At 37.5% G+C, this 20,619-nt stretch overlaps 1 protein-coding gene across 4 annotated transcripts in view; it reads left to right on the plus strand.

The window, feature by feature from the left end:
• Nucleotides 1-20,619, plus strand: part of ANO4 (anoctamin 4) — a 168,784-nt gene that overhangs the window by 104,727 nt on the left and 43,438 nt on the right. For all 4 annotated transcript variants that reach the window (XM_048958570.1, XM_048958563.1, XM_048958578.1 and 1 more), the window contains 5 exons: nucleotides 862-906; nucleotides 5,851-5,982; nucleotides 13,645-13,751; nucleotides 15,325-15,380; nucleotides 15,897-16,018. In XM_048958570.1, coding sequence (XP_048814527.1) covers nucleotides 862-906; nucleotides 5,851-5,982; nucleotides 13,645-13,751; nucleotides 15,325-15,380; nucleotides 15,897-16,018 — 462 coding nt within the window. The remainder of the gene's footprint in view (nucleotides 1-861; nucleotides 907-5,850; nucleotides 5,983-13,644; nucleotides 13,752-15,324; nucleotides 15,381-15,896; nucleotides 16,019-20,619) is intronic.

Consider the following 20,619-nt stretch of genomic DNA (forward strand, 5'->3'; position numbering starts at 1 on the left):
CTGTCCACCCACCACCAACAGTTCTTACTAAACCATGTCCTTCATTGCAATGTCTAAACATTCCTTGAACACCTCCAGGGTTGATGACTCCACCACCTCCCTGGGCAGCCCATTCCAGTGCCTGACCACTCTTTCAGAAAAGTAGTATTTCCTAATGTGGCAAGATGACAAGATCAAGAGACTGTGGTCAGCATGCATTTGATTGTGCACCTTGTCTTCTCACTTGTTCTTCATGCACACCCCAACACAGCTTATTGCACTGACAATAAAAATGAGCAATGCCTATAAAAGGGGCAGAGGGAGTGGTTATATCCTGGGGTGGGTGCTGAATGCATACCAAATAACTTATGTAATCTATATTGTTTCAAGGGATGATGCTCCATAAGTAAACACTGCTCTACATTGGCACTGCATGTGTTACTGGCATATTGCAGCATCAGGCACCATTTCCCTGGCTTTTCTAAATTACTCCCTCTACATTTTATCAAATGCAGTTTTGGTAAATTATCTGGTGGATTTGAGATACACAGAGGATAATTTATCCATCTTTGTATTGGTCCTGCAAAATTCCTACAAGTGTTTATGGACTTCTTGGAAATAGACACATCTTTGAGTCCCTGTCTTTCACACATGACAAGTAGCAGAAAAAGAGAAGAAAATGAGAAAAGGATGACCTCCTTGCAATTCAGATGCCACCAGAGTCTGTGTGGCTGCCTGTGACAGTTCTGTAATCTCTCTTTAGTCTCTTCCTCCACCTCTTACAGGCTTCTGTCTTCAATCTCCTTTCCTTCCTTGCTAGTTCATACTGTAACTGACGATGGGTTTTCTTCTCGACTGGCTTCATTTTTGCTGTTCTTCCAGGAGAAAAATCTATTACCTGCACCGCCGATACAAGTTCATGAATAGGTGAGTACAACTCTTTTGCTAGCTCAGTTTATGTTAATTTGGACTCGATCACTAACACAATGGTTAAGGTAAAGCTGGAAATAAAATTATTAATAGTGTTTCTAGGAAGGTTGGAGGGTGCAGTTATGCACTGGGACATCTGCAAAAACAGATACAGCAGAATTACACTTTAAAGGTATTTGCCATGCAAAAGAGGCAATTCATTTTTACCAGTGTTGCCTTTTTTAATAAGGAGATATTTTTGGATTGATGGAGACTTTTAAGGAAGAATAAGTGCGTTACTGCAAACTCTTATCTATTTATTTTCATGTCATTCATTTGTAAGTTTTGAGGGGATTAAAATACCACAGGTACTGCTTTTTTCATTTCCATGCAGCTGGCTTGCTTGTTACAGTAAATGACGTTATTTATTTATTGCTTCTTCTGTGAGAATGCTTAGTACTTTGTTGGTAGATAGGAACGTAATGAACCATGTCCTTCACTGGTGTGAAGCTATTGAGCTTGAGAAATTAGTACTTTTGAAGAACTTCTGAAGTCCTTTCACTTACTTATTAAATATCTTAAGGTTATATTTGATCTATTTTGTGCCTGACTTTATGAAATAAAAACTTCCAGTGTGCATTTTCTTTCTGATACCTCAGACAATCAAATGAAAATGTCTCCAAAGAGCCCCAAAAATGTACAAGTTTGGCAAAGACCAACTCATATTTTGGCATTTAATGCTGCAGTGCTGTTGATGCAGTTTTCAAAAGGGTCTAGCATTTGATTGACTGTCTCACTCTGAGATCTGTGGAAAGACTCACATGAACTTCTGAGGGAGAAGAATTAGATTTGAAAAATCTGCATATTGGAGAAAACAGCTGTATCACTCTGCAGATAATGTCACTGGATGAACATACATGGGAAAATGAATTATGTATTATCGCTTTGCTGCATGAGCATATTAAAAAGCCTTTTCTATATTAAATTTTATCTTACTGTGTTGGTGACTTGAGAGTACCAGCACTGATCTCAAATTATGGTGTGTGCTTCTTTTACACTGGTAAGCACCCAGTGGGCTCTTTGTGGATTTAAGACATTTTATGCAGTTGGCATCAGCTAATAAACAAACCCCGTTCTTCTGAAGTTGGTCAGTGTTCCCTCATTTGCAATCGCCACTTTTCAGTGAGTACAAATCACCTGCCAACTTCAGATTTTATTTGGATTTTAGGTAAGGCATGACTGCTTTCACTACAGCAGTAGATTAACAGGAAGGATTAGGAGAAGATTCTCACATTTATAGTTGGCATATGAAATTTCACTTTACATTCATTTTTTCATCAGTCAGCATGTGATTCACAGACAGAATCAGAAGGAGTGCAATTTTTTCTGTGTTTTGGATTTTTTTTTTTTTGTTCCTGAACGATGACAGCATTTGGCTAAATTCACTTTTTATGGTTAGCTCTGTGACTAGCTGCTTGAGGCAGAAAAGCTGAATAGTCCCAGTGGGAAAGGAAAGAAAACATATTCATCTATATTTTCATTTATGTTATACTCTGATCTACAGCTTCAGTAAAAATATTTCCTTTACTAGTTCAGTGAAGATTAGAAGCCTTGGTCGATTTTTTGGGGGATAAGACAAATATTATATTGACATTGAGGTAAAACTAATATTAGAGAGGGCTTTTGCAACAGGGAAAATCCAGAGAAGGTCTCTTGCAACTCATCAGCCTCACTTGAATTTTCTGTCTAAAAGTTCTAGTGATTCCAAAATTTCAAATAATGAAACTGCCCTAATCTGTTCTAGAGGAAAGGAGGGAATCAGGTATGTATACAATATCTAGAACTCAACCTGAGCTGTGGTTAAAAACTTAAACAGTATCTAGCACTACACTGTCCATAAAGCTCTATCAAAGTTGAGCCAGAGATAAAATCAATCTCAATTCATAGAATCATAGAATCATAGAATCATAGAATCATAGAATCACAAGGTTGGAATGATGTGCAAGATCATCTAGTCCAACCATCCTCCCATTCCCACTGCTACCACAAGCACTAAACCATATCTCGCAGCTCCTCATCCAGGCACTTCTTGAACACTGCCAGGGATGGCGACTCCACCACCTCCCTGGGCAGCCATTCCAGTGCCTGAGCACTCTGAGAAAAAAAGATTCTAAACAATAAATAATAAATAAAGAATAAAGTTTCTGAATTATAAACGATTGTTTTGATTTTACAAACTTCCTCTTTCTTTTGGGAAAAAATATAAAAGATTCTATCCCTACTCTGTTTTCTAGTGATAAAACGGTTTGAAATTATTTGAGAAACCAGTTTGTGTGTTAAGCACAATATGCATCTTTGGAAACAGGACACTGGGTAAAGGCTAATCCTGGACAGCAGAGACAAGGCCAGGACTGGAATGGGATGTGTCTTTGACTCACCACATGCACTGAGACAGTTAATTTTTGCCATGTGAGGCTAACAAGTTGTTGGGTTTTTTTTAAGTATTTAGGAAGGAAATTTTTAACAGCTCTGCCATTTTCCTCTTTCACTGTGGTTAACTTTACAGTGTCTCCTCACTCCATGTATGGCTGCTCTGTTTTCCAAACACTATTCCTTCTATTCAGGGAATGTGAAACCCAGGTTAGCCTTGAAAAAGCAATAAAATACGTATAACACTTGTGTCTCTTGTCTTAAGAAAGAGGATAATGTTCAGTATAAAGCCTGCACTGTTGACTCATGGTGCTGTTGGGGTGGCCTGGATGCATTTTAAGCATGATCATTTTTCTTTTTGAAGGAGAAAACTATTTTTTTTGAAAGGATGGCTTTGCTGTACTCTTAAGCTGTCAGCTGTGCAGAAAGTCACTGCAACCTTTCCAGACCTGCTTGCCAGCAGGAAAGGAACAAGTTCACTAAGCATGCCAAATAGTTTGAACCTTGGGAGTGGCAAATCAGTGAAATTCTGGGCATATGCTCAGTGAGAAGCCAACATGAATAATGCATTGTTCTTAATCTGTGAAAGCACTGTGTTCATGCCTGCATGTGCTGTGATAAACCTGCAGCACACATATCTCAAATGTGCACTTGCAGAATGAATGGGAAAGGGTTGCAGATTAGCAAGGGGATTAATAGCTTAGAGAATTCAAATGATTTTGGTCAACAAATAAGCATGGCCTGGGATATTTAGAAAATCCTTCTGCCTGATTCCTCTTCCATTTTCCACATCCAGGGTCACTAAGTCTGCTGAACATACTGTAATACAAAGCTTATAACCTCTACAGAGGAAAAAGCTGGAAGCCAAGATAGGGAGAATCCCCCAGGAGTTATCTTACTTTTTCCTTGTCATTCCTATCAGTCTCTGCACAGACTAGCTCAAGGCTGGGAATCTGGAAAGGACAACTAGAGACTTGCAACAGGTCTGGTCCTTCACAGAGCTGGGATATGTCAATGTCTTCCATGCACTCAGGCACAGACACTAGCAAACTAATTCTACCTCCACTCTGAACTTCTGGACTGGGGTGAACAATCAATCCATGCCCATTAAGAGTTTCTGATAACTTTAGTATAAGTCTCATTTTGTACTCTTACAGGCACTGCCATGTTTCTGATCAGTTCTGATGGCATATTACACCTCTGCTCCCATTTTATTCACAAATAGGAAATACACAAATTGTACCAAAATGGATAGGGCTTGTGTGGTTACAATTTAGAATTGAATGTCCATGTTTAAAAATAAGCGTTAGCTTTCCTGTCCAAAATAAAACATGTGAGACAAAAAGTTGAATATTCCAGGAAACATTATATGTATTTTGAATGGAAGTATGTAATAATTTCTGTAATAATTTCATGTTACTGTCCTACACACTTAGCTGCATGGATATAGATTTCCCTCCCTCAAACTGTGCAGACCTCCCAGCATTTTCTGGAGTCACAGAGCTATTGGACTGGCTTATGTTGAATGTAAAAAAAAAAAAAAAAAAAACCACCCAGATTTCCAGCCTTTGAACTTCATCTTCAACTGGTCTTAAACTTCAAAAGATATTGGTTTATGCCCCCCACCAGGAAATACTTGTATTGTGACAGAAATATGAGCATGCCCATAATTTGTCATCTGATTTTTGCAGGCAGAGATCACTGTTTAGAACTTGAAGGTGTGAGGGAGGGTAGGCTTCATTTTGCCAGACACATCTCCTCTTTGTTATGTGTCTTCATCATAACATTTTCATTATAATGTTTTAGTTTGGATGTGAAGTTGTTTTAGATTGTCTCCTCCACCCAGCTCTGATTGTTCCCTTACCAGTAATTTCAGCGTGCATCTTTGCATGAGTACCCATGATTAAATCCAGCTTAATCTTATTTGTTTTCACCTTCTATATGTAACAACCTGTGCAGCTGTCACCTACTAATCTGTACACTGAGTATTTTAGTTTTGGGTAGATTATAGTATTGCAAGACACTACAGTTAAACCAAATGAATAAAGTAGTCTATTTTGTATGGCACCAATTGCAAGGTAAGAATCAGTACAGAGGGCAGGAAAAGGATGCAGCTTGCTGGGGTTTAACTTTCAAAGCTCTCCATCATAGTCTGTACTGTTCTCATGTTTATATGTCCAAAGTCTAATATGTCAGTTAGGCCTGTAATTTAAATTAGATAAACAGCTGAGAAATAAAGGCTTAGAGAGTTGCCAAGAGCTTAATGGGCTTATAAAGATTTTTAGCAGCATGTAACATTGGCATTGCTTTTCTGCTAAGACAAAATAAGATGCTCGTTCACTGAAAGCTGGTTGTTAATAATCAAGTTCAGTGTGTATAATTTGGTCCAAAATGGCAGATAGTGCTTCTTCTGTAGCTGTAGATACTAAGTGGCCTAGTTTGCCTGCATATGTACTTTGCACTGAAAAAATGTAATTAAAAAGCAATATATTTCTCACTCTCTCAAATGCTCACACTTTTCATGTATTGCAGGATCGAGAAACAAATAAGCAGGTTTCGAGGATGGTTACCTAGAAAGCCAATGAAACTGGACAAGGAGACACTGCCAGATCTGGAAGAGAATGACTGCTATACTGCTCCTTTCAGCCAACAAAGGATCCACCAGTGAGTACTTTATTGCATCACAAATCATAACTTAATTACAAGACTAGAACTTTTCCTTCTGGATTCACCTTTGAAAAAAATCAATTTATTAGTGTGTGCCTTAAACATTAGTGCCTTCAGATTAGTTCTTTGTCACACAAAGGGGGAGATAGAGAGTCCTGAGAGAGCATAAAGTTTGTCTAATAATTAAATGTCCAAATCAAAGCTAAAAGAATTCAATAGAAAAGTTCCTTTTGATTCACTAGAATTTCAATTAAATCCCTAAAGTAGTCAACTGACTAATTCTCTCTTGAATCAGAACTGCCTTTTTTTGTGTATGTTAAAGATGTGCTTAAAACTTCTTATTCAGCAGTTCTGTTCTTAGTATAATCAATAGTAGTTCTTCTAGCACTGATGGTCAAGATAAATGGACACTGCATTTCATTCCTGGTTATGTATGTAAAAGGACAGTGTCATTTTGTTTGAATTTCTCTCTCTTTAACTTTTACAGAAACAAAACTGGTTGCATAATGCCAGTGTTAAAGTCAGTTACACTTGTCCAAGCATACCAAAGGCATCAGTGTTGCAGCAATGGTACTAGAGATATCATTTGACTAGTAGAAGTTCTTATTCACTTGCAAAATGCAAAGCAGAAGGCTTAGCATTTCTTGCAGATTCCAAGCTGATTTTTTAGGGCTAACTCTGGGGAAAGAAGGTGTGATGCAGTTAGTTACTGTTTGTGACGCTGGGAGTGGACATCGGCTACCTGAGTGCAAAGTCTCAAAGAATTGGCAGCGCCCCACCAGGGTACTGACAGAAAACTGAGGTGATACGGAATGAACCATGGGCAGATCAAAGACTTACAGTAAAATAAAGTGTGATTTTATTTGGGGTGAGGACAGGTGGAGTAACTCCTCTTTGAATAAACACTTCATTCAGATTCCTTACTTTGAGTGAAGAGTTTTTCAGGGAGTGGATTTACTTCCTGCAAAATGAGTTAATAAAATGAAAGTCATCTGCTGCAAGTAGTGTCTTTTTGGAAACAGCAGAAAAACAAAACTAGGTGCAAATCTCTGGGGAAATTTCAGTATAATTCTGTTCCTAGCACAAGCCGCCAGTCAGAGTTACCTCCACCAAACATTTGTGTCCTGAACAGATGTCAGATCCAGACTAAAGAGTCTTGTGATATTTGAACAAAAAGGGGGGTCAGTTACTGTGCCCCACAATGTGAAAAGTATATCTTTTTTTAATTATTATTATTATTTTTCTTTTTTTCCTTTTCTCTCTCTCTCTCTCTCTCTCTTTTTATTTATTTTTATTTATTTATTTATTTATTTTATGACTGCACTGGTAGTTTACCTTTTTTTTCGATCTAGTCAAGCTTTTATATTCAAGTCTCCAGTGTGATATGGATGATGCTTGAAACATGATCTAAGTACCGTCTTCATTTCTGATAGGCACTGTTAAAGGCATAGAATGACAGAAAACTGACAACATTTAACATGTGGAGCCAGCCAAAAAAGAAGGGCAAAATTCATTGTATTTCCTAAGCAATAGCAAATCTCTTCTCAGAGGAAAGAAGTTCTGTCTGGCTGAGACAAGTGTTTTGTTGGGATTTTGTAGAATAGAAAATGATAATTTTCAAGATAGTCTTCTGAGAAGTATCTCACTTCTGCAGTCACATATTATGAAGGGCTTTATTTACACAAAGCCATTTCTTCTGAAAATTATCAGTTGCAAGAATTCATAATTCACAATGTCTGAAAAATGTTTTCCCTCAGACATGATGGTAATTAGTTATTTTTCTACTATGTCTTAGTTATTTTATGTAGTGAGCTGCTAGTTAGCTGGGAATAGTAACACTAGTAATTATCTGCAATTTCTTAGGTAGTGGTATACTAGCTAGGAAAATACTCCTAATTGCTGCTTAGAGATTTCAGACTTCAGGAGCTATTTTCCCCTTCCAAAGGCAACAAACTCTCTGCTTAAATATTAATATACTATATAATTGAATAAAGCCCCTAAAATAATTATTATTTCAGTAAAAATTAGTTTAAAACTTTACACAATTTGGACAGTAGGACAGTACCTGCATTAATTAAAATCAATTAAAAAGTAAAATTAAAATATATACCAGAGATTCATGCAGTTACTCTCATTTGTACTGAGTCCCCCCCACATACAAGCAAATACTGTCCTGTATTTTTGTCAGGTTTCCAGGATGTTTGTCAGAGTGGAGTTGCATTATATATTTTGTCTGATGCTCAAATTACCCTTAATAATTGCCATCCTCACCAAGATGATGTGCACCCCTGTCCCGATAGCTGCCTCAAGCTGAGATCATGGATGGATCAGAGAGCTGTCATCATTGACAGTAAGGCACAGGAATGCATGAACACTTCCTTGGTTTGAACCAAGATGGTCATTCTTGTGTTTGTACACAGGTCACTCTGAAGTTAATGACCCCTATTTATTTCCACAGAAATTACAACAGATACAAAGAGCACGATACCACTACTTGACAGAGCAAATTCTCAGCTACACAACACTTTTTTTCAGCATAGTCGCTACCATTAGTTATGCATTTTCACTAGTGATGAACAAGAGCCTGCATGCTGTGCTCATAAAAATCTGCACCACTGAAGGTGACACACTGCTTCACAGCTACTATGATTATGACTAAAAAATGTTGCTGATGCAGTCCGTATTTTGTTGGCCCAATCGGATGGAAATCAGAAGGCACCAAATCTGCACTATATAGTGGTGTGACAGGACAGTGCAGCCAACATTGGCAACGTGCTCCACAGTCTTCAAATTTGATGGGCTTCGCATTATCGTGTTGCAAGAGAAAGGTTGTCTTCTTCTCTGGTCTGAAAGTTCAAGCCTTTCTATTTATCTTACTTGCAGCCTTGTAAGTCACATAAAATGAAAACAGAAAGCAATCATCATATGCCTATTTTCAAACAAATAATGTACAGGGATTGTGGTAATATTCTCACTGGAACACTGCAGGTTCATCTTGTTGCTGCTATTACAGCTGTTGACTTTATTTCCTCTGATGTCAAATGAGGTAAAGACCTGCCATTGCCTCAGCCAACAACAGCAAGTTAGCATTAGTGGTTTACTGGCAGTGCAGAAGGGAGGGCATTTTTTCTGTACAAGGGGAATATACTTCTCATATATTAATTCCTATGCTCAAACATTTTTTGTGCTTTGGTTTTCACTGCTTCCAGAAGAAGGCATTTGCTTGGATCATACATTTTAGTATGTTGAGTGTCAGACACCAAGCATTTCAATGTCAGGGGATCCCACGGAGCAAAAACACACTTTGGTATGGGCACACATGCTCACGTTGTAGCTTTGTAACTAGGCCATAGGTGTTCAACTTTCAGAACGTCTCACTCGTAGAACACAAAATAGCCCTTCCTTGTCTTTTGCTGCTCCAAAATAAACAGAAAAATTAGAGAATTTCTTTTCAAATGGGTATTGGACGCAGATTCAAGAGCTAATTCTATTCCTCCTGGGTTTGTACAACGTGTAAAATTGTCAAGAGAATGCATGAACAGGAATCCATTGGCAGTTTGCTCTTTGTTTAATTTACATTTACTTCAGGGCTTTCTCTAAATGACAGTTGGTTTTGTTGTGCTTCATCCATCGAAAGTCAGTTTGAAATCTCCAGTTCAGAATCTAATTAAGAAAGCTAAAAATATAATTTCACAACAATTAACCTTCGGTGACTTGTCACGTCTCTTACAGTGGGAATGTAAGAGCAGTATTTCCAGAATGACAGTTTTTAAAGGGACTTTAATTAAGGATCAGCTCTGGAACCTTTCCTGGCAGAAGTACTCTCGTTATCTTCATTGGGATTTTATATCTTTTTTTATAGTTTTTTTGTGTCAGGACAGCTCACACAAATAAGGCCTACAGAAATAGGCTAATGGCTATAACTCTTCTGGAAAAAATCACTGTATTTATTATCTAACTATACATTACCTTCACAAGGAATAAAAATACCAGTGTATTAATCTTTGCTTATTTTTTGCCTCACAAAAGAGATGACAAAGTGACTAAAACCTTCAACTGAACTTTCTCCTAAACAAAGCCTGAACCTCACTGAACCTGAAAACAATCTGCATCACTCTTATGAATATTCAACCTTTTTGCATAGTGCAATTCTAACAAGAGCAGCAGAAATAGAACAGCTAAGGAAACTATTCCATCTGAAAGCAGCAAGGGTTAAAAAAACTGCATGGAAAGTCTCTGCTTTGCGCACTTTATAGCTCAGTAACACCTGATGGATGTTTATCTGCACCTAATTTGGAAATATCTTCAGCTTTGACCTCTGTGAACTGAAATTTGAAGAGTAAGATTCTCCATAGAATGAAAAAGACTTTTTATTTGAATTTGGATGCTGTAGATCATGAATGAGCCCCAATCATTAGTCTGTGAGAATGAATTTATCATTCCAAAAGGTGACAACTTGGAGCACAAAAAATTTGAAGGAAGAAAAGCCAAGAAAGTGCAGGTGAGAAGGGTAGGGGTACAAAAGCGTAAATCTTGCACTGAAGTGCATGATTCTCAACTGACAGAGGCAACCTCTCTGATTTTGGATGAAAATGGTAATCTCCACCAGCATTGTTGTAATTAATGTCACTTGGGATATTTTCATCCTTTTAGTTCCTCCCAGTTATTTCTGCCCGTTTTTATTCCCTGCACCAGTCCCCTTGGCTGTGCTAACACCATTCTTCTGGGGGATGTTCTATAGAAAATTTCACAGAAATAATCAAGATGATAAATGACCAAAGGCAAAACAATCCTTGTTGTTTGTTTTTTTGGTTTTTTTTTTCAAAAATTAAGCGAGGTTGTTGTTTTTGTATTGTTTTTTTTTTTTAAATACCTTTACAACATAATCTCTGTATCCACATCTGCATGAGTATGCTAGAGAATACATGTTCTTGACCTACTCCAGCTGTGAATTCTCCCTCTTCTCTCCCCTTCCTGTCCCTATATGCATTTTAATAGCACATGGATGGGCAGGGCCAAACTCTGCAGCTCACATATGCCTTAGTTCTGGAATAGGCAGTTTTTCATGGTAGTATTCATAGTGAAGTGTTGACAGCTGCTTCTCAAGCACATCTGCTTGTTCTTTCTTGGCGAAGTGAGATCAACAGCTACAACACTACAATTGCTAAGTTTATAAATGAGTGCAAATCTCTACAGTGTTCTTTTAATCAAATAGTTCTTATTTCCTTTTAAGATTGAACAGTGTTTGATTTTAGTCTTTTTTCTTTTCACTCATGAAAATAGAAGCAACTAAATGCAGAAAGGCTGTTACGCCACTTGTCCAGAAAAGTGGTTGAAAGAACTGCTGATGGTTGCAGAATGTCCTAGTCATGATACCAAAAAAGTATTATATCACGAAGAGAATAAATAAATGCTACTGATTTTTACCATTACCTGAATCACTGTTTACATTCCCAATTGAATCCTTCAAGAGCTCATAGATAATGAAAATTACTGTGCTGGTTTGATTTCAAAAGTTACTTTCATTGTTCTTTAACATTCAGTGCTACCTAGGAGGTGAGATCTTGGAGATTAAAGTTGGACATGAACTGAAAATGAAACAGTGGAAAAAATGCTAGCAATTAATTTCTTTTTTAGTACTGTCTTAATTTCTCTCTGTTACTACTGGAACAACCTAGTGCATAAATCTAGCTTTATCTGGATACAATGCTCTTCTATCTGCTTCAGAGATTAGGCTGTTTTTAATCTGATTTCCTTAACATTATGAATTATGTGATAACAGCATTTCCTTTTTTTTCTACCAACTCTTACTTTATGTGCTGGTTACTTTCAACTACATTTAGTACAAGCCTATTTGTCTCAAAGAGAATCAGAGTCTTATTTACTTTGTGAGTACCAGCTGATTGAAATGGGTCTGGGGCTCAAATTTGTGCCTGTGCCATAAAGACAGTCAGTGTACACCAAGTATATATGCTGTTTGGTACCAGCCCAGTTGTAAATGATCACACACACTGCAGTCAGCTGATATGCAGAAATGACAGCAGGCTCTCTGGGGCACATGTAGGACTTTGGGAGATGGGATAAAGCCAGATGCATACTACTGGATAAATGGTAGACACAGAAATGACCTGTGAGTATCTGAGATAGAGTGGGAAAGGTGTTGTTTCTAGAAAACCAAGTTTTATTAATTGTGCTGCTCTCAGAGGAATTTGTATTTTCTATCTTTACTTTTGGAATTTTTTTGCTGTGTGCCTTTGAAACTGAACATTACAGGTTGTCTTGTATGGAAAGTTCAGTAGTGATTTTTGGATAAAAAGGAAGGAGCACATGGAGTCCGTAAAGTGCAGGGCTTGGACTCCTTGCCTGGCTTTCCAAATGAATGTAGAGATGCAGAGCCATATAGCATTTCCTATTTGCTCTAAAGAAGAGGGTTTTCATTTGGAAAAATTACCTGAGGGGAAAACAGAGTAGTAAATCCCATATAACACAGAAGAGAAGGTGATGTAGATACATGCCAAACTCTCTATTAAGATTTTTTCATTTCACACTAGATTTATTTAGCATATGCTCTGGCCTCTTTATGAAATCTCTGATTTTACCTTTTTATTTATCAGTTTATTCAGTTCCCCGGAGCTCTTCACTGACACAGAAGAAAACAAACTTACATCCTATCCTAAGTTGTTTTTGTTTTTGTTTTTTTTCAAAGATGAACCCTTCCATTCAATCAGTTACTGAGGGCCATAATTATAAAAATATTTAATCTCCTCAAATATATGCACAAGCATATTTCATCAGAAACTCCAACTCTCTGCTTATTCAAGTGTCTAAATGACTTTCACAGTCTATTCTGAAGCCTTTACGTAACTCAACTGGGAAGGCTGGTGGCCTTGCCTGTAGCAGGGGGTTGGAGACTCATGATCCTTGAGATCCCTTCCCACCTGGGCTATTCTGTGATTCTGTGAAGTTAAGCTGGTATTTCTAAACTGAGATTCTGGCATTAAATATTTCCAGTGATATGATGACATGCTAAAATATCTTGTTTTCCTCAAATATGTATGTTGTGGCTAATAAATCTATATGAAACGTACAGTGCCAGAAAATCTAACCAATTCAATGAATTTTGGGGGTATTTTTTTTTCAATTTCCCAGACCCTTCACAATTCTGTCTAAACTGTTGAACCTGCATTCATGTGTAACTCAATGAGTAGCTTCTGCAAGCTAGTTTTAAGAGTCATTTTTTGCCATGTGACTGCTTTCATCTGACTCTTAATGGTAAAGCATAATAAAGAAGCCAGAAATAGAAAGATGAAATGTGAATCTCTACAGCTGCACTTACAAATCTTACTCTTTTGCAAATTTTTATGCAACTATTTTCTAGTTCTCAGTGAATCTATCTAAATGTAATGCTTATCATAACGAATGCTTAGATATCATTGATCTTTCTCCAGACTTCTCCAAGCCATTCTCTGCTAGGGAATGAATACAGTTACTGCGATCATCTCATCCGGTGAATCATCTCAGTTAATCTGATGTCCTTTAATCTTCCTTACACTTGCTCACATAGATTTTAAACATGCTACTGAAAACAGCGGAACTTAATATTGCTTTAAATGTGCTACTACATATTCCTAAGACAGCCTCGTTTGTGTTTTTATATAGCTTCATCATACACAACAAAGACACTTTCTTCAATAACGCTACAAGAAGTAGAATTGTACACCATATCTTACAAAGAGTGAAATATGAAGAAGGGAAAAACAAAATTGGTAAGTACTTTCAATGTGGATGATAAATCCTATCAGAAAAATAAGTAGCAGTCTGGCTCTTTTGCTTTGTTTATAATGACATTTTTAGAATGGTGCACATCTCACCCATTGCTAGGTGGCAGGGAATTTTCCTAGAACAAGCTGTCCATTTCACTAGAATGATGGGCTGCTTGCCCAGGCATTTGTGTCCCCCATGAGATTTATTACCTCAACGAGGAAAGAACCTGACTCTAAGGAACCTTTTCTGCAGAAAACCTCTTACTCTTTCAAAGACACACATACTGGAAAGAAAGCAAAAATTTGTGCTGCTGTCCATCCCAGCTAGTAGGGCATCTCCGTGGATATCTGTTCCTCCAAAAGGGAGAAGTGAGATCCTGTAGCTCTGTAGCTGCCTCAGGTCAAAAGGGAGGGATGAAGGAAGTCTTTGAGCAATGACAGTGAGAGAAAAAGAGAGAAGAAAGGGGAGAATTCCTGTGGTGAGTGTAGTGCACACACCCACAGTGAAATCCCTGCCTGCCTCCCAGATTCCCTCACATATCTGCTTGTGCGGTACCTACATGAACTAAACCTTGAACAGATCAGTGGGCTGAATAGAGCCCAGCTCAGCTGTATGTTTTGCTTTTCTGCCAAAGACACTTCAGGAGAAAAAATATTCTGCCAAGCAGATATTAATGCTATCACTGAACATGTTATTTGTGTTGAATTATTAATTCTCATTGTTGTGTTCTCACTGCTATCATTCCCTATGAATCAGAGATGGAATTGGGATTCTTTTCCTTTGCATCAATGGGGCTCAAATACCTCCAGGCTGTTAGTGCCAGGATTTAGTTTTAAATTGTGTTATAGTTGTTCAGTCCTATCTGAATGACTTTCCAAGTGAAAAGTGCCCACCTCTCAGTAGTTCTTCATTATTTCTGTTCTAGTTCTCATTGAGGAGGGACAAAGCCAAACTGAATGGTATTTATTACCACATTTTTGTGCCAGAGAGCAATTGTTTTGTTCAGGTTCAAGCATATTCCCTATTCTTCTATTACTTGAGCCCATCATGTTCCTGTTCTATCTGTTTGTCCAAGGGCCTTTCATAAGACATAAATGGAACATATTTTAGAGCATGTAGGAATTAAGCATTTACAGCATATAGGAATTAAGCATTTATGTTGTTGTACTGGCTTGCAGTTAAAAAAAGTAAAGATCCTCCCTGAAGTGTTCCACTCCCAGGAAATTCAGCCCTTTGTTTGCACAGCTTGCTTAGAACAAAGCATATGATACCAAACTTTTATCTTCCTATGAGGTCCTAGACTCCACTGAAGTTGGACGGAAGATGGATTTGGCAAATGAGTCTTTAAACCTCAGGCATAATAAATTATAGATTTTGCTTGATATTTGAACAAATCTTTTCTTGTGTTATATCCTAGGTCATCAAAACCTATAAAAGATGAATTTTTCTACTTGATTCTTACTATCAATAGTCTTCAAGCTTCATTTAGCTGTGTATCCTGAAACTGTTCTTTGCTTTACACTTAGCAGTTTTTCTGGTCCTACTGTTAAATAATTTGATACTTTTGGTTTTTAGGTCTGAATCGATTGCTCAGTAATGGCTCCTATGAAGCTGCATTTCCTCTTCATGAGGTATTCTCTCTTTTTCTTTTTTGAAGAAACACTTCCCATGACACGAATCTTTAACTGTGCAAAAATTCTCAATCTTACTAACATTATTTTATCATTGTCCTTTGGATTCCACAGCTGCCTCTGACATCTTTCCATTTAGTAGTGCTTTAAAAAAAAAAAGCCTTTTTTATTGCAAACCGAAAGGAGTAGAGAGAGTTGTTCTAGATTTGTTCTGTAAAACTATTTGAATGTGATAAATCAGTATGTTGGCAAAGGGAAAAAATAGCATGTGGTTTTCTCTTTGAGATTCTCCAGTTTTTAGCCTTTGACTTGAACACCAGTTATTGTATTTCTTAAGAAGTACAACCTCAAGTCTCATTGCATACAAAGGAAATTTTCTTTTTAAAATAATTTTTAGATTGTGACTCACAAGTATGGAGATTGCATAAAATTGTATTATGCATACCAGGAATGAGAGAGCTTTCTTATCTATTCTTTTGCTGTTGTTATTCATCAATATCCCAATTTGTATTTTAGGGAAGCTACAGAAGTAAGAATTCAATAAAAACCCATGGGGCAGAAAATCACAGACACCTGCTCTACGAGTGCTGGGCTTCCTGGGGAGTCTGGTATAAATACCAACCACTGGATCTAGTGAGGTAAGACTTTCATGCTTTTAATATGCTTCAGTCTATGTGGTATGAACATAGATTATCTTTCTTCTCTCAAAACCACAAAGTACTCAGTAAATTCATGTGGTTTTTAGAAACTGATCTCGAGATCAGAGGAATCCATTTCATTCAGGGTACAACTACATTGAAAGAGGTATTTATAAAGAGGTTTGTAGGAGGCTCTGAATGTGAAGGGAGCGTCCTTATAGAGGTTTCTGACACCAGAACTTCTCATGAAGGAGTTGCAGAATATTTAAGAGAGAAAAAAGAGAGTAGAGCCTAGGGAGACATGATTGTATGGATGCCCACTGAAGGAGCTATCTTCCTCAAAGTGTGGCTTTGATAAAAAGCCTCTCATTGATTAGCTCTTCTTATTTTTGTCCAAAGAACAACCACAGAAGAAGCTCCAATTGAAGTTCAGTGATACTCACAGGCAGTATAGAGATAAAGCTCACACACACCATGTGCTACTATGTTTGACAACACTGATGATGACTGGAAGTTTGTTGTTACTCCTCTACTGCCTCTTGCCACTGCCGCATCACTACAGTCTAAGTTTATTTTCATCTTGGAAGTAGCCTGCAAAGATGAAACACTGAGAAAGCTGAGACGTGACTTCAAATTTTTACAGCTCTTTTAAGTCAGGTTTCCAAATAGGCTTGCATGCACTAATAGAGGATTACATAGTTTTTATGCACATACAGCATTTGCTGATCACCATGGCATAACTATTGCTGGGCACTGGTGGGCTTTTTCTGCTTGAAAAGGCAAGTGTGAAGCTGCAGACGCCTGTGAACAGTCTTAAAGTGTACTGGGATGACTGAAGATACTGTTATGCATGCAGTTATCTTCTCTAATAAGTCCTGTAACTGATAGAAACGCTTGTTTTTTATTGATTCTCAAAATTACTTCTGGATAGAAATATTCACAAAGGAATATTTCTGGAGTCAGAAGATGTTATTCTTTAAGGCCGTATAAAACCCATCCATTGCACAAAACAGGAGATGTTCAATTTCCATGGAGAACAATTCAGAGAGAAATACAATAAAATAATTTTACTGAGTCATTTTTTAAAAAATGCTTTAGAAAATAAAGTAATGCATTTGTACCTCATTATTTAATTCTGAGAGCTTCCTAATTCTTCTTCCTGGACAGAAATAGAGAAATTTTGTCAAAATATGAAAATTACTAACTTGCTGAGGAGTCAGCAGTTACAGTGAAGGGGTTTGTTGTTGATGCTGTTGTTTTAATTTCCAGTTATACAGTATCAGTGTCACAATATAAACAACTTATCTTTATAATTTCCATTTAAATAATTTGCCCACAGTGGTCGGGTCCATTGTTCTTCATCATTTCTTGTTTGTGAAAGTGCTGCAAAGCAATAGCAAGGTCTTAGCTAAACTTTTTTTGTGATCCTCAGGCAACTGGAAGACTTCTTAAGTATAAAAATAAACAATTGTACAGGACCTTGGAAGAAGCCTGCTAATTGAGTCTGGGTGTGACCTCTTACATTCTGTACAAACCTTTAGCTTTTCATCAGACAGTGCAAAGTATTTTCCACAACTATTTTGCAAGAGAAAATAAGCAAAGTAGCAGATCCCTTAGCTGAGGTCATGAGTGACATGTGGTGGTTCAGAACAGGTGTCTATCCAAGGAAGAGAGTGGGAGAGAGAGTTACAAGACTACGTGAGTGTTCACAGCAGCATAAGTCTCCATAGCTTCAAGCTCAGCAGGGATGAAAGCTGCCGCTCAAACCCAGCCTTGCCATTAGCTTCCTGGAGCACATCATTGGTGGCTATGAATGCACAAAAGGAGGGGTTATAGGAAAGGGGTGGAATGCCTTCTTCTTCTTCTCACTTCATGAATGTTAGATCCCTCACATTTCCCTGGTTCCTGCCAAATCTTTTCTATCTACTGCCGACTGCAGGAGCTCACATGTCTATCATTTGGAGATTTTGTTTGCAGAGCTGACTCTGCCAAATGTTCATTTCCCTTGGAAGTATCTCAGCAAGCATACATTAAACAAAAGCTTTTATTTTACCAGCTCTGCAGCAGGAGCAACTTCTTTGTTCTTTTTCCCAGAACAACAGTTGTGTGGGCTGTGCTTGAAGGGAGTAGTATTGCCATCTGTACAAAAGGAGTGGATGGATGTTAATTCTTCCACAGACATCTGGCCACATCTCACTGCTCCTAGCTGATGTTTCCCTTTAATATATGCTTTAGAAAAGCTAAGGAGTAAATTAGGTGAACATAACAAAATGATGCTTTTATTAATGGATATGGTGTTTCTACCTTAAAGTCAAGTTACCACAATGGTAAATGAAACCATCCATACGTTGATGCTGTTTTGTTTTTCCTTAGCTGGTAAAAACAAACCTTATGTCTCTGGTGTTGTTAATCTGATGCCTTCCAGATTTCATTTAATCTCATCATCTGGCTGTTATTAGAGATACTAGTCACCAGAAATAAATGAGAAAAAGTCATTTGAGGGGAACTGCATGATTCTGCTTTCACTCTGCTTTGAAACACACCAGTATGAAGGTAGAAACTTGACACAATCACAGAGACATAATTATGAAACACCAAATGTGGTACCATGATTTTAATTACACTCCTGTTGGAATTTTTCATCCATAGTTACTTAACAGGAATAACTTAAGATCCTTAGAACGTGCTTGGAAAAAGGCAGGACTTTCTATACTTATATGCCTGGGGATTACATAAATCAATGGAAACTGTTGCAGTAACTTCTGTAAGTTTTGGATCATCTCCTTCACACTTTTGTGCATAGATCTTTGCCTGACATTGTCCGTAAATGATTCCTGCTGCTGCTTGTGCATTTCATTTACAGGACAAGAAAGGGTGGGAGAAAGCTATATTTATAAGCAATTGTTAAGATACCTAAATGAACCTGGAAGCAAACATAATGCCTTTGTTACAAGCTGACAGCTTCCTTGAAATGCTCTATTAAGCCTTCTTCCCCGCCACCTTGCTCTTGGCATAACAGAAATAATTACATGTCCAAAAAATCTGTTAGATAGTTCTAGCTCCTTCACAACTTCTTTCAGTGGTTTAAAAAGTTCTGTACAGGATTTAATTCTGACCAGCAAAAAGCAGTAATGAAGATAGATATGTTCTTGGCTTAAGTACAGATTTAAATATATTCTAGCTCCATTACTTCCTTCTAGGCATCTTGAAAACAAAAAAATGTCATAGAATTACAGAATCATAGAATAATAGAATGGGTTGGGTTGGGAAGTATCTCAAGGATCATAAAGTTTCCCCCCCCCCGAGTCTGCCACAGGCAAGATTGCCAACTGCTATAATATATAATGAAGGTCAATAAACATAACATTTTATGGGTTTGAAATTAGACTTTGTTACTTCAAAATGTACGTTATCATTAAATACAGAGATTGGGATTTTGGCCCATTTGAAGTCAGTGGTATTGGAATGGAGTAAGGGGAGAAACAGTTAAACATTAAGGCAGATTGTGTTGATGAGTTAATACACTTGTCAGCATAAAACTGAGAGACTAAGATTTCTTACTTTTTTTTTTTTTTTTTTTTAGTTCTGGTGGTATAGTTTATATAAGGGTAGAGAGATGGGTTATTGGGGATTTTGGGTTTCTCTGCTTTTGAGAATTTTATATGGAGGAAATTTTCTGTGGGAGAGCTACAAAAGGTACACAGCTTTTTTTTCTGTTATGACTGACTGCCTGAGAATGTTATGGAAATGAGATACAAAAATTAACAAACATGCAAATATCATCAAGCCTGGAAAAAAGAGGTCTACAATGAGTAGAGTGATAATAGGTGAAATTCAGGTACAACTAATGCACTCTGGAAAAAAATCCCCTGACATCTTTACATATATAACTGAGTTTTAGGTAAAGTGCCAGCACACGGGTAATAGAACTGACTTCACTGTGGACAGTTCTATGAAGTTTCTCTTCTGTAAACAGTAAACAGACAAGAAGCAAAGAGCTTGTTCATTTTATGTGGTATGACCTTAGTGGCAAAGGAATCTCTGAGCCATCTATTTCTCCTGGGAATGGTGTCTAGTTGAACGCAGTTACTGGTGGGAATAAATGTGGAAATGAGAATGCAGTACCCAGGCAGGTCTCCAAAGACCATGTCGTTATCATGATTTATTTCTACAGCTTAAGTGTGGTAGAAATATACTAATGGAAATATGCTAACTACAGGGCCATAGGAAATGAATATTAACTTTATCCTGATGCTACTTGCAGTAGTACAACCTGTTGGAAATCTGCTGTGAAGATTCCTTCCACTGAAGATATTTGGGTCACTCCCTATTGTGCATATGCACACACGGAAACTTGTTTGGGTCTTCTTCTTAGATCTAGCTGCTTGCTTGATCTCTAGATCATGAGAAAGAATTATATTTTGTGTTCCATCCTGTTAGATAGAAAGGCTCAACAGGAAAGAAAAAAAGTTTATCAGAAACATTTTTCAAAATGTCATGTGGAATGGGGAAGCATGCATTCCTGGATACAGGGAACCATTCAAAAAGATAAATCTTAATTAATACTAAGTTTAATTCTCTACTTTGATTTTTGTACATGG

This window comes from Lagopus muta, chromosome 1 (assembly GCF_023343835.1).
Source record: "Lagopus muta isolate bLagMut1 chromosome 1, bLagMut1 primary, whole genome shotgun sequence".
Classification (NCBI taxonomy): Eukaryota; Metazoa; Chordata; class Aves; order Galliformes; family Phasianidae; genus Lagopus; species Lagopus muta.